General features: G+C 47.6%; 1 protein-coding gene across 1 annotated transcript; it reads right to left on the minus strand.

Annotated features, from left to right (window-relative positions):
- Nucleotides 1–3379: 3379 nt before the first annotated feature.
- Nucleotides 3380–8040, minus strand: LOC149343889 (uncharacterized). Its single transcript, XM_089542518.1, has 2 exons — nt 7296–8040; nt 3380–3513 (listed from the first exon to the last, which is right to left on the minus strand). Exons 1-2 carry the CDS (start codon nt 7810–7812, stop codon nt 3380–3382), a joined length of 651 nt encoding a protein of 216 aa, XP_089398644.1. The 5' UTR covers nt 7813–8040.
- Nucleotides 8041–12481: the final 4441 nt, after the last annotated feature.

The following is a 12481-nucleotide window of genomic DNA, read 5'->3' on the forward strand; positions in this document are numbered from 1 at the left end:
GCTACCACAGTCCTCCATAAAGGCAGCAACAAAATTCTAATAAGGAAGGGTGTCAGGCAGGGAGACACGATCTCGCCAATGTTATTCGCCGTCTGTTTACAGGTGGTACTCCGAGGCCTGGACTGTGAACAGTTGAGGATAAGAGTTAAGGTAAAATACCTAATTAATCTGTGATTAGCCGATGACATTGCCTTGCTAAGTCCACACGTGAACTGCTGTCGCTGTCTGAAGTTTCAGCCATTTGAGTTCTTTGAAAAAGCATGCGCTGCTATTGCCGCCGGAGCAGACACTGAGCGCCACGGAAGAAAGACCATGAATATAGCACCGAGTAGCACCGGAACCAACTTCGCCGCTCTATTTTTCTTTCCGCGCGCAGTCAAACTACGGGACTAGCAACACTGCACATACCGATTTATTACATCCACAGCGCCATGTTTCATGTAGTTGTATTCGTAGACTCGAAAAGAAGTATTGGGTATATTTGTCACTGCGAATTCAAACACAGTTCTTTTCTTGTCACTAAGAGAGCAGAGAAGCGGGCTGAACGCAGACAACGCGAGAAAGAGAAGCATTTGCTGTTTTATCCCGCTGCCCTTACACAAAACGAAATGAAATGTGCAGAACTCTCGAAACATACAACGTCTCTCGTAGTGCCTGAGATGTCAAGGGCAGTCGGTAATTATAAGGATAAAGTGCTGTCTTGCGACTAAAATGTATTTACACATTTAGTCTGTTTTTTCGAGCCGAAATTAAAACTTTTGTCCTCTTTTTTAAAAACGCGTCGATGGAAAGAAGTTACAGGCTCAAAACTCCAATGTATGAAACGATATGTAAAATAATGTAAAATTCACACACCGAGAGAAATACATGTATGGTTTACAAGAAGCAATAGAAAGTGAACAGTTTAGCTTCTTAAAGAGAAGCGAAGTTTTTGGCCGCTGCTCACTGAGTGTGGCTAGCAAGATACGTAACTCTAAAGGCCATCTTTTGCATTTCTATTGCGCTCTTCTTTCGGCTCCTCAGGAAAATAGACCTCAGTGACAGAAGTTCTAAGGCAGGTTGGACGTAATTACTTCTGCATTCCTGATCTTTTTCTTGTGCAGATGTTATCAGTATTTCAGAAAACAAAAATCCACGAACAGAATGTACGATACAGGAAGGCTTGGTCCAGCAGACAACATTCTGTTTTCGCATAGGATGCCAGCGGACAAGTGTCCCGTAGAACGTCTAAATCTATAGCACTCAGTAAGGTAGCACATTTCAAGCACTCGCCTCGAAAGGCACAGCGATTGCTACACGAATGCCCCCCGCGCAGCCGTGTTTCGCAGGTAGGAGAAAAAGCAGGCAGTGGTGTACCTTAATTTTTATCTGCACTGAAGTGGAAGATGCAACAAAATGGTAGCAATTGAGAGGACGAGTTGTGAATGATTTTAACTCATTATAACATTGCCTGACTGTCGTGCAGCTTTACTGACAGCGTTGGGGTATTAAGGTCAGCGAACTGAAAACAGCCGATCACGAACTGTTCTCATGTGTTTAAAATGGTCACTGGGCCACGCGCTACTGGTGCAAGGTGCACCGTCTGCTTAGGCAGTAAAAATTTTCACACACAGTACACTGGTGTTTATAGAGGCAATGAAATCTAGCAATCAGGTGTTACTAGCCCAGTATAATCCTCACAGGTACCGTTAGCTTTAATGAAACGCGAAGAGTGCCTGTGAACAAAACGAACTGTTCCACCTGTGTATTCAGAGATGTAGTGTGCAACTTGACTAGTGTCCCTTGTTAACGAGTGTGCCTAAGTGCATACTCTTAAACCGGTTGGAGAGAATATCTCTCAGCGAAGTAGAAACGTGGACCACATGCGCGTCCGCGTTTCATTCCGGCGTGACAGTACGCATAGTAACTGCGTTGCTGAAAACATAAGCTAAGTTTACTACTACGAGCGCTGAAAACTTAGAAATGAATTTCTCAATATTTGAAATATCACATGGAGAGACTAGTAGCACAAATTATAATATTGGCCTTTTCAAAACTATCGATCTGAGTAGCTTCTTTTGTGGTCAACACAAGTTATCGCATTTTATTTTGCATAATGCACCCAAAAGAGCAAAGACCTCAAGCTGAATCAAAGTCAACCTTTCATTTGGTGGCCAGCTCGGAGCCAGAACCTCTACTGAAAGTGCGCAACTTCTCGTTTTAGCAAGTGACCTTTCTTCCACTCAAACGGAAAGCCTGAATGAGTCGAATACTAAAACTGAGCGATTGATGTAGCAATCGTTTTCAAGCCTAGATCACCCCGACCACGGATTGCTCAGGCGCCGCCGCCTGAGAAAACTAAGTTAAAAACGCAGCAGCGTCTTCAGTTGAGCGCAACAGCACGTCTTAGCATAATGCTTACGAGCCGGAAAATTCTTTGTCAGAAGTGTCAAAACGTCAAAGTAACTTTATTTCTCCTCTTTCTTTTAGAGTTTCCGCTTTCAGGTCACTCACTAGGCTGTCGTGATGAAAAGGCGCCGTGTGGCAGTCGCGCTTATTGCGGTTCTTCTGCACAGCCCGCATAACAGCTTAAAAAATTAAACATGATCATAAAGCTCTTAGGACTCTGCGGCGTCAGAAATATAAGTAACGGTACCATAAAACGAGCAAAACAGTAATATTTGTCGGAATAAACTTAAACTGGAGCCTGCCGTGGTAGCCAGGCTTACTTACTGCGTTCCGGAGAGACTCTGAGGCTGTTACAACGCCTTCATGTTTACAAACTTGCTGCTCGTCCACAGGCCTGTTAACGCTAATTATCGTGCATTTTGCATATTCTTGCTTAAGACACGACAAAGCGAAGCAACACAACGAACAACAAACGTAAATGTGTATATAATTGTGAATATGTACCAAAATATGATCTTATTAAAAAAGTTCAAGCGTGACGGACCAAGCAATCGGTGACTTTATAATGTATTCCAAAAACTTCTGACCCAACTGGATTCTTGCGGTCTCACCATGTCTGTGCCTGAAGCGGGTTCATACTCTGCTCTGGAGATCTCAGTGGAAGCGAAACGCAGATTTAAATTTACCAAAGCGAAGAAGAGGGTGTGAAGTTCAAAAGCACTGCGTCTGCGGGTCTTCAGTCAAAGTGGCTTCCATTCACGCTCACTCGCCTGTTTGCTTTGCAGTAGTCAGGAAAGGGCAACGCACGAAATATTTCGGAAAACCGAGAAAGCAAGCAAGGAAGCTTTATTTCCTTCTATACAACAAAGCGCTCGCGGCACACTATTCTTCTTTTGTTGTCACACCAGCTTTAGAGAGAGAGAGAAAAACTTTATCATGGCAAGTGTGTTTAGACCCCCCTTGGGTCCCTGGACCACCGCACGGTCCCACTCTACGTCGTAACGTTCATGCGGTGTTTGTCCATGACGTCGGCACCCCGAAGCACCGCAGCAAGCTGCGATGGCGGGTCCGGAGACGAGAGCACAACCTCCCAGTCCTCCCAACTTGATAACGCGGGCTGTCCCTGCGGGGGACGATCAGCAGGGCAGCCGAAAAGGATGTGGGAGAGTGTGGCTTGAGGGTCGCCGCACAGGGTGCATGCAGGGGAGGTGCCACAGTAGAGAGATAGCAGCTGAGGGGATGAGAGAGAGCGGGTCTGGAGGCGTCTCCAGAGGATCTGTTGGGAATGGGTAAGGGAGGGGTGTGGAGGAGGGTAAGTCCGACGGTCCAAGCGGGGCATTTGCGTGAGCTCTGCAAAGGTGTGCGCCCGCTCTCTCGAGAAACCTGGACCGAGGCCGTCCTGAGCCCGGCAAATCAAACCTCGGGCCAATTTATCGGCAGCCTCGTTTCCTGGATTCCCAGAGTGAGCCGGCACCCACTGGAGCTCTACCCTGCGTGGTAAGTTTTTGGAGGGGGTGTTCAACAACTTCCAAGCAGGGGCGTGAATCCTGCCTCTCGCGAAGTTGAACAGAGCCGTTTTGGAGTCGCTAAAGATGTAGTTTGCATTGGAATGTACAAGGGCTAGGGCGATGGCGGTTTCCTCTGCCTCCTCAGACGTACAGCCCGAGGGAAGGCGGTGTGTGAGGGGCTGTGCAAGGGCTGGATTGTAACCAACTGCTACCGCTTCATGAGTTGTGCACGCGGCGTCTACCCAAATGGCGTCCTGGGCTTGTCCGTAATACTTGTGTAGGGCCTTAGCGCGAGCCATGCGGCGAGGGATGTGGTACTGGGGATGAATGTTCCGGGGAAGGGGTTTCACAACGAGGGGGGTATGAATGTGTCGAGGAATGGCTATAAGGGATGTCTGATTAGCGGGAATGTTGATGCGAAGGGAAGCGAGGATATGCCTGCCAGTTGCGCTCGCGGCAAGTCTTAGATACTGTGTCTGAAGGTGCGCGTCTACTAGTTCCTGAATGGTGTTATGCATGCCTAATTCAAGGAGCTTGGCTGTGCTAGTGCTGCGGGGTAGGTTTAAGGCTGCCTTGGTTGCTAGACGAATCATGGCGTTCACTCGCTCTGTTTCTATGCGGTTCAGCTTAAGATATGGGGTGGCGTATAAAATGCGGCTAAGTGTAAAAGCATGCACTACTTTCATGCTATCCGCTTCGTCTAAACCTTTGTGCAGGGAGGATACGCGGCGTAGAAGCTGCAACACGGATTGCGTGGAGGCCTTGAGTGTTTTAAGGGTATGATCATTGCGTCCGGAATCCTGCAAGTAAAGGCCAAGGATACGGAGGGTGGGGGTGACGGGGATAGGGGTTCCTTGTAAAGTGATTTGAATGGGCGAATTAGCTGCAGATTTCGGTCTTATGAGGAGAAGCGCGGATTTAGAGGGGGAGCATTCGAGCCCAATAGATGACGCATGAGCGGAGATGGTGTCAGCTGCTAATTGAAGAGTTTCCTCAATTTCTCCATCAGATCCGTGAGTGGTCCATGCCGTAATATCATCAGCGTACAAGGTATGCCTTAGGTGTGGGATGAGAGCGAGTTTATGAGCTAGGGGGATGAGAGCAATATTAAATAGAAGGGGGGAGAGGACCGCGCCTTGGGGTGTTCCAAGCTCGCCGAGTGTATAAGGTGGTGTGCTCAGCTCAGCTATGTGCAGGGAGGCAGTGCGGCCCGAGAGAAAGGCGCGAACGTAGTTGTAGGTATTTGAGCCTACCTGTAGTGCCTGTAGTTCTCGCAAAATGGCATCGTGTCGAATCCTGTCAAATGCCTTTGTGAGGTCAACCGCCAGAATAGCTTTAGTGAGGTGGGGGATCGTGTCATCAAGCACGTCATGTGTAATTTGTAGTAGGGCATCCTGTGCTGATAGATGCGCACGAAAGCCCACCATGCTGTGCGGAAAAAGGTGGTTGTCTTCCATGTACGTGGTTAGTCGGGCAAGAATTATGTTTTCAAATGCCTTGCCGAGACAAGATGTCAGAGAAATTGGTCGGATATTCTCTATGTTGATGGGTTTGTGGGGTTTAGGAATAAATATGATTTTTCCATGCTTCCAGGTGGCAGGGAGTGTACCTGACTTCCAGCACTCGTTAAAGTGGGTGACTAGATGAGATATGGAGGCATCGTCAAGGTTTCGGATGGCAGCATTGGTAATTTGATCTTCCCCGGGTGCAGTATTGCGTAATTTCAAAAGGGCTGCCCGAAATTCCGCCTCTGTAATAGGGGCGTCAAGCTGGGGTTGAGGTGGACCCGTGTACTCGGGGTGCTTGCAAGGGTCACCTGGGGTGGTATATGTTGATTTCACCTGCGCGAGGAAGGCGTTCGTGTCCTGCCTGTGGTTATGAGTAAGGCGGCGAATGCTAAGGCGTGTCTGGGTTTTAGATTTCGTGGGGTCTAGCATGTGGCGTAAGAGGTGCCAGGCACGGGTTGTGGAGAGATTGCCGCGGAGATTGTCACAAATCTGATTCCAGTTAGCTTTGCAAAGAGTGGTACTGTGGTGTTCTATTTGGGTCTGAAGCTGTGCCAGTTTGAGTTTTAGTTTCCTATTGTGTTTTTGAGTTTTCCATCTGTGTGTTATGCGTTCTTGAGCTTGAAGGAGGTGCGCGAGCTTACTGTCAATTACGGGGGTGTCTGGGGTAGTGTCTAGCGTTTGGGTATGTTGGCGAATGTCCTCCTGTAACTGGGTAGTCCAGGTGTCTAGGTCGAAGGGTACCTGTGTTGACTGTACATGTTCCTGGCGAAATTTTCGTAGCTGGTCCCAATTAGTTTGTCTAACGGTAAATTTGCGCTGAGGGCGGCGATAGCTTAGTGTTATGCGAATTAGGTGGTGGTCGCTGCCTAGTGTGGTTTGGGTTCTTTCCCACTGCAGGTGGGCCACATTTCTTCCAAGCGTGAGATCTGGGCTGGTATCTGTAGTAACACTGTTACCAACCCGCGTAGGCAGGCTGAAATCATTAAAGATGGACAAGTGAAGAACCATCATTTCATTGCAGAGAACTGTGCCTCTGTGGTTTGTGCGCCGATAGCCCCAGTCCACGTGTGCGCAGTTGAAGTCACCGGCAATGAGTAGGGGATTTGATCCAGCCAATTGCGTCACGTATTTGAGGAGTGGAGGGAGTAGATTAACTGGCTGTCGTGGTAGAAGATAGCAGTTAAGAACGAACAAGGGAGATTGAGCAGGGGTTGGAGGTAAAATTTCGATGAAGGTGTGAGCGATAGGTGTGGTAATTGTGTGTTCCATGTAATGCAAAGAGTTGCAGACGTATGTGACCACCCGAGGAAGATCAGTAGAGTCCGAGGTATCCTGGAAGTTGTTTGCAAACGTTTGCGTCCTGAATTGCGATGATGTCTGGTGGGGATGAGGAGGTAGCGATAATCTGCTGCAGAGGATCGCGCTTACGCCGAAAGCCCCTGCAGTTCCATTGAATAATATGTAAAGAATTATGGTCCGTCGGAGGGGCCATGCTGTAGGGTGGAGGGGCGAAGGAGGGGTGTGGAGGGTGGCACTGTGGGAGGAGAGGCCGGTGAGAGGCTATGAACAAGGAGAGGTAAACGCTCCTCTACCTTGGCCATGATGCTAGTTATGACAGTATCCATTAAACGGGTAATGGTAGTTTCAATCAGAATTTGGCACTGTGCAGTGACCTGTGCAGTAATGCGCTCTGCGAGCCTAGCTTCTAAGTTTTTGGCGAAGTCCTGAAATTTTGCTTCCAAGTCTATGGGTTGTGCTGGCGTCTCATCAGGCCTCCTCTTTTTCGAAGGAGGTTCGACAGGTGGCGAGGTGGGTGGAGAGGATGAGGGTGGAGGAGTTGGGGGTACAGCGCGGGTGGAGGTAGAGATGGCTGCCTTGAGCTGCCTTATCTCTTCCCGCAGAGCAGTCACTTCGTGGTCCTGGGAGGTCGGCGAATGAGTCCTGGCGGCCTTGGAGGCCCACGTAGAGGTAGTGGGAAGGCTCGTTTGCAGCGGGGGAAAGTCCTTCTTGCTAAAGGGCTTTGTTTTCTGTGGCGGCGGGCTGCGTTGTTTCGGAAATGTGTGTCTTGCCTTGCATGAGCCGGTACCCGTGAGGTGCTCGCCCCCACACAGAATGCAGATCGGGATGCAGGAAGGAACAGCTTGCGGGTCATGCTTGTCCCCGCACCGCGTGCAGAGACCAGTTTTGGGGTGGGGGCAGACATCATATCTGTGGCCCGGTCGGCGACAGTTGGTGCAGGCATCTGGACTGCCCTTGTACGCCGTGCATCTATGAACCACACTCATGTAGAGTATGGTATGAGGGACTGGTCCATGCGCAAAAGTGATTAATATGGAGAGCGTCCTCCCCATTCTGCGTGCTGCGATAATATCAGCGTCCGGGTTGCGGGTCTGGAGGTCTCGTAGCATCTGCTCCGGGGTTTCCGCCCAGTAGGCCTGCGAGATGACTCCACGTACCGCTGCTGGCGGCGGTGCGATGTAGGCGGCGATAGGGTAACTGGTTCCTTGGAGCACCACTTCCTTGAGTTGGACGAGGTGCAGGGCGGTTGTCTCCTGGTGGGTAGCGACGGTGAATGTGTTATTCGTAGGATGGATCCGGAGGTGAATGTCCCCTAGGTCCCGGCCATCGGCGGTGACTTGCAGGGCTTGACACCAGCTTTAGTTCGTTCATTTGCTCTCGCGCCTCTTCCACGAGCTGTCGCAAAGCATTCAGTAGCGACTGGCAAATAAATTAAAAGAAAGAAGTATATAGACCGCGGAAGAAAAAGCAAGCGCGCGTTTTGGAAGTGGGTGCTTTCACGCAGTGCCGTCGTGGAATTAAATATGCTACGACGTCCACGAGATTCTGGCAACCAGTGCGGAGCGAATGCTGAAGTTAAAACCGAGGAGTAGAGCTTCAAGCTTGGCTGGAGAAACACGTGGCATAGCTTTGTTTTTTAATACATTCGCTTTCTCAGTACGCTACTATGCTGTATATGTTTGAAGCAACTGTCAGCGTGTGCTTTTACGGAAAAGCAAGTAGAGAGCGGTCCAGGGGTCTTTCTATGACAACTCGCTTTTCTCGCTTTGAACAGCACGGTGCAAAAACATGAACTGTTCCGACTTGGGAATGTTGCATAGAAACTGAAATCCATTCGATTAGAGCATTTCTCTATAGCTATCGTAGAATGCCAACCAAATACGTAACCAAAACTTCTAAAGCAGGGGTTTAAAACGCAATTCGACATGAGGGTTGAATTAGAGAAATTTTTTTGTCTGCCGCCACCCCTTTTTCGGAAAGCAGAAGAGAAAAAACAGAGGGAGCAGCTCACCTTTTATAGAAACTGGGAGAGCTGAAATTCTTCCACCAACTCAGAGGCAGCGGACGTGGAAAATTTCCTCAAAGTTTCTAGTAATGGGAAGGCAGATTACCACCTGTTGATTTGAGCACAAGGTATGTTCTACGATCTCTCTTACAAGTATGCCAGTGTGCACTACCAGTTAGTGTCAGAAGTAAACTGAAATAAAAGTTTTGATGTGAATGAAAACAAACGTCACATTAATAGGACGCTGCTTCTGGAACCGTGGGTGAAAGCTTGGAGGCTATCGCACAGCGCATGGTCTCACAGTGTGCACGCTTCCCGCGGGCGTAGTATTCGAGATTCGCGTCCTAAAGGGTGAATTTCACCTGCTTTGTGTCACGTGTAATTAGCGCTCCACACATAAGTGTGACATAAAAGCGACGTCTAATGCCGAATCAGTGTTCGCGTGAAAGTACTGAGCAGGTTAAGTGAACCAGATTGCAGTAGGCACGATGGTTTTCTTGGAAAGCGTTGTACTCACATAGGCTCGGGCAGACAAGCGAACAGATGGGTGTAAAGGAACGCAAGGATGATAGCGTGCTTTAAATTACATATTTTGTGCAATGGAAACAGGAAATAGGATTGAAGGTTTGGTTTGGTTTGGTTTATGGAGTTTAACGTCCCAAAGCGACTAAGGCTATGAGAGACGCCGTAGTGGAGGGCTCCGGAAATTTCGACCACCTGGGGTTCTTTAACGTGCACTGACATCGCACAGTACACGGGCCTCTAGAATTTCTCCTCCAAAGAAATTCCAGCCGCCGCGGCCGGGATCGAACCCACGTCTTTCGGGTCAGTAGCCGAGCACCATAGCCACTGAGCCACCGCGGCGGCAGGATTGAAAGATAAATTGGCGAAGGGCGCATAATAATCCAATACGGCGAACAAGCGTTTTTGTTTTATTCTGTTCAGCATGGATAACTTTTCAGTGCTGTAAGGGAGCTCATCGAAGCGGGAGACTTGGTTGATTTCTAGAACTCTTGCGGTGTGTCTGTTGTTTCCTGTTTGTAGCCGTTTAAATTTTATTCAATATCAACCATTGTCTCATTTGATGGTAAATTTCATGTTGAAAGAAAATGAATCTGTATTGACTCCAGCGCCGCACCACTGCTGTGCGAAATCTTTGTTGCCAATTTAAGTCGAGTGCTCAAGTGTAAGTTGACCCATGTCTTCGTTTCTAGTATTTTTGGATATGTAGATTATTTCCTTATCATTTTAGAACTTCCATCTAACAATGTCTTAGCTGAGATGAGAGATTAGCTTCCGGCTGTGTTTTCCAGTAGTTTACATTCTCTCAATATTACTTTTGAGCTTACGCAAGATGGGTCAATCCAGTTTCTAGACTTAAGGTTGTATTTTAATCCACATGATCATGTTTGCTGGACTTTTCAGTCGATATCGAAGAAAGCTCTATTGCCCTTCGACCTATCGTATTAAAAGCTTGACATATGGGCTATGGCCTCTTAGTGCCTTAGGTGTGCGCTTCTGAAATCATGCCGTCACAGAGTGCATCGCAGTTTTTATCTTCAAGGCGGGTTTTCCGAGTTCACTGTTAAGATCTTTGGCCGAAAACCTACTCAAAAAGCTTCGGAAGACTCCAAAACAAAGGCGCATTTTCTCATCAGCCAGCTTCCCGAAATAAGTATGTAGTTATACCACATTGTGTTTTTTTTTATAAGAAGTTAGCGCAAAAAACAGACAAGGAACAGAAGGAAGGACACATAAGACACTCACGATTGCTTAGGTGTCTTTTCTTCTGCTCCTTGTTCGTTTTGCATCACTAGATGCTTCACTAACTAGCCCGGCAGCTTGCTCTGCTCAAATACCGTATTTTCCGGTGTATAAGACGCACCCTTGTATAAGACGCACCTGCCATATATGCAGGCTGTCATTGAAAAAGTTGGTATATAAGACGCACCCGTGTATAAGACGCACCCCAATTTACCCAGTCAGGCTAGTGAGGCTTAATTAAACATGCTTGTGGGACCATCGTGAAATGCACCGTACCTGTGAGTTCTTAAGCAACGCTGAGGGATCGATAAGACAACACTCATGCCATACCCGCCCACGTCTTAGCAAAAAAAAAAAATACGAAAGAACTCTCCTTATGTCCATAAGAACATTTTATTTTTACTTAAAACCTTCGAAGTCTTCATCTTCCCATGCGCTATCAAAAATTTTGCCCGTGTCTGGAGGCAATGCAGCTGAAACATTCTCTTTGCACAACGCGCGTACTACGTAGAGAGCAAACAAAGTTGCAAAGGGAGGCTAAACAAAAAATGCCGGTTTGTCTTGGCTTGTCTTGACAATGGCGAAAAGCGCGATTGTCGCCATCTTTTGGCATTTCACATTACTTTTGTTTGGGGCCTCCGAAACAGCCGTGTGTATATGATCCCGCAAGTCATCATCCCCGCTGTTTCATAATAAAGTTCACCTAAAGAAGTTGCGCACGGCGGTCCCCGTATTATAGCCGTTTACAACCGCGTTATTGGTAGCGATATTTTTGCGGTGAAAAAAGCTTGAACATGAACCTGAGTCATTTCTGAACTCGCAAAAAAAAGGCGAAAAGTTCGCATATAAGACGCACCCTTGTATAGGACGCACCAGCAAGATTTTTGAAAAAAAGCCGCGTCTTATACACCGGAAAATACGGTACTATATCTTCATCAGATTTCCCATAATACTAAGAAGATTTCAGGCAGATATAGAGTTGTTGTGGTCATGTCTGCGTCATGTTAGCTTTCTAAATTCTGTAATTTGTTGGGGAAGCAGACTTCGAAGCCTGTAATTTGCGGCACGAGGCATTCGAAAAAGTATGTCTCATGGCCAGCGGGGGCGGTGTATAAGATTCCCCTCAGCTGCGGTCGATTTTATATCGGCCAAACTGGTTCATGTTTAAACATTCTCTTGCAAGAGCATGCGCGTTCCCTGAGTAGGCCCGGAGGACCTTGAGTGCCCGTTCACTGATGCAGTTGTCAAGACTGCTGTCCTAAATTGAACTGCACACAGATCAAGGACGAAGAAAGGGGCAGTTGGAAAGGATAATTGTCGAGGCTCTTGCCCTCTCGAGATCAGAGCCAAATATGCATGTCAACACGCGTTCTGTGTCCATTTTCCAGAAAGAATTATGGTTTCTGTTTGTGTATCTCTATGTTCTTTTTTGTTTGGCTTAGCGCAGATTGATTGCGCCATTCTTGCTCGGTTTCTTCCCTTCCACGTACTCATTGCTTTCGTCATGGTTGCCATCGAGTTGTTTTCTCATGATACATTTTCATTTTTAGATTCCTTGCCAGATTACACGCGCGACTGTTCGATAAAAGCTCTGCTACTCTTCTATAAACGTTCAGCTGCAAGTACAGCCTTTTCTTGTCGCCTGCATCTGTCCCCTCCTGTTCTGCGGTTTTGCTCCTCACGATGTCCTGCCAACTGGCCTACAACCCATCCTTCTAAGTATTCCTGCGTGGACTGTTATGTTCCATCCCGGAAGCGGAATTCCTCTGAAAAACTTCTCTTTCGATGTCTTTTGATCCTCGATTTAGAAATACGCCTCTATTTTTCCTGACTTCCTTGAAAAAGCTCTTTTCATTATTTATTGGAGTTCGTCAAGATTAATGATGGCTGAAGTATGGAACATCGCACGTGCCACTCACTGCGCGTTTGGTTTCCTTTTCCTTGCTTTACTAAATATTTGAGCAAGACCAGTTCGGCGTTCGTCCTGTCTCGTCTGCCTTCGACCGTGT

This window comes from Amblyomma mixtum, chromosome 5 (assembly GCF_055824585.1).
Source record: "Amblyomma mixtum isolate Tamu chromosome 5, ASM5582458v1, whole genome shotgun sequence".
Lineage (NCBI taxonomy): Eukaryota > Metazoa > Arthropoda > Arachnida > Ixodida > Ixodidae > Amblyomma > Amblyomma mixtum.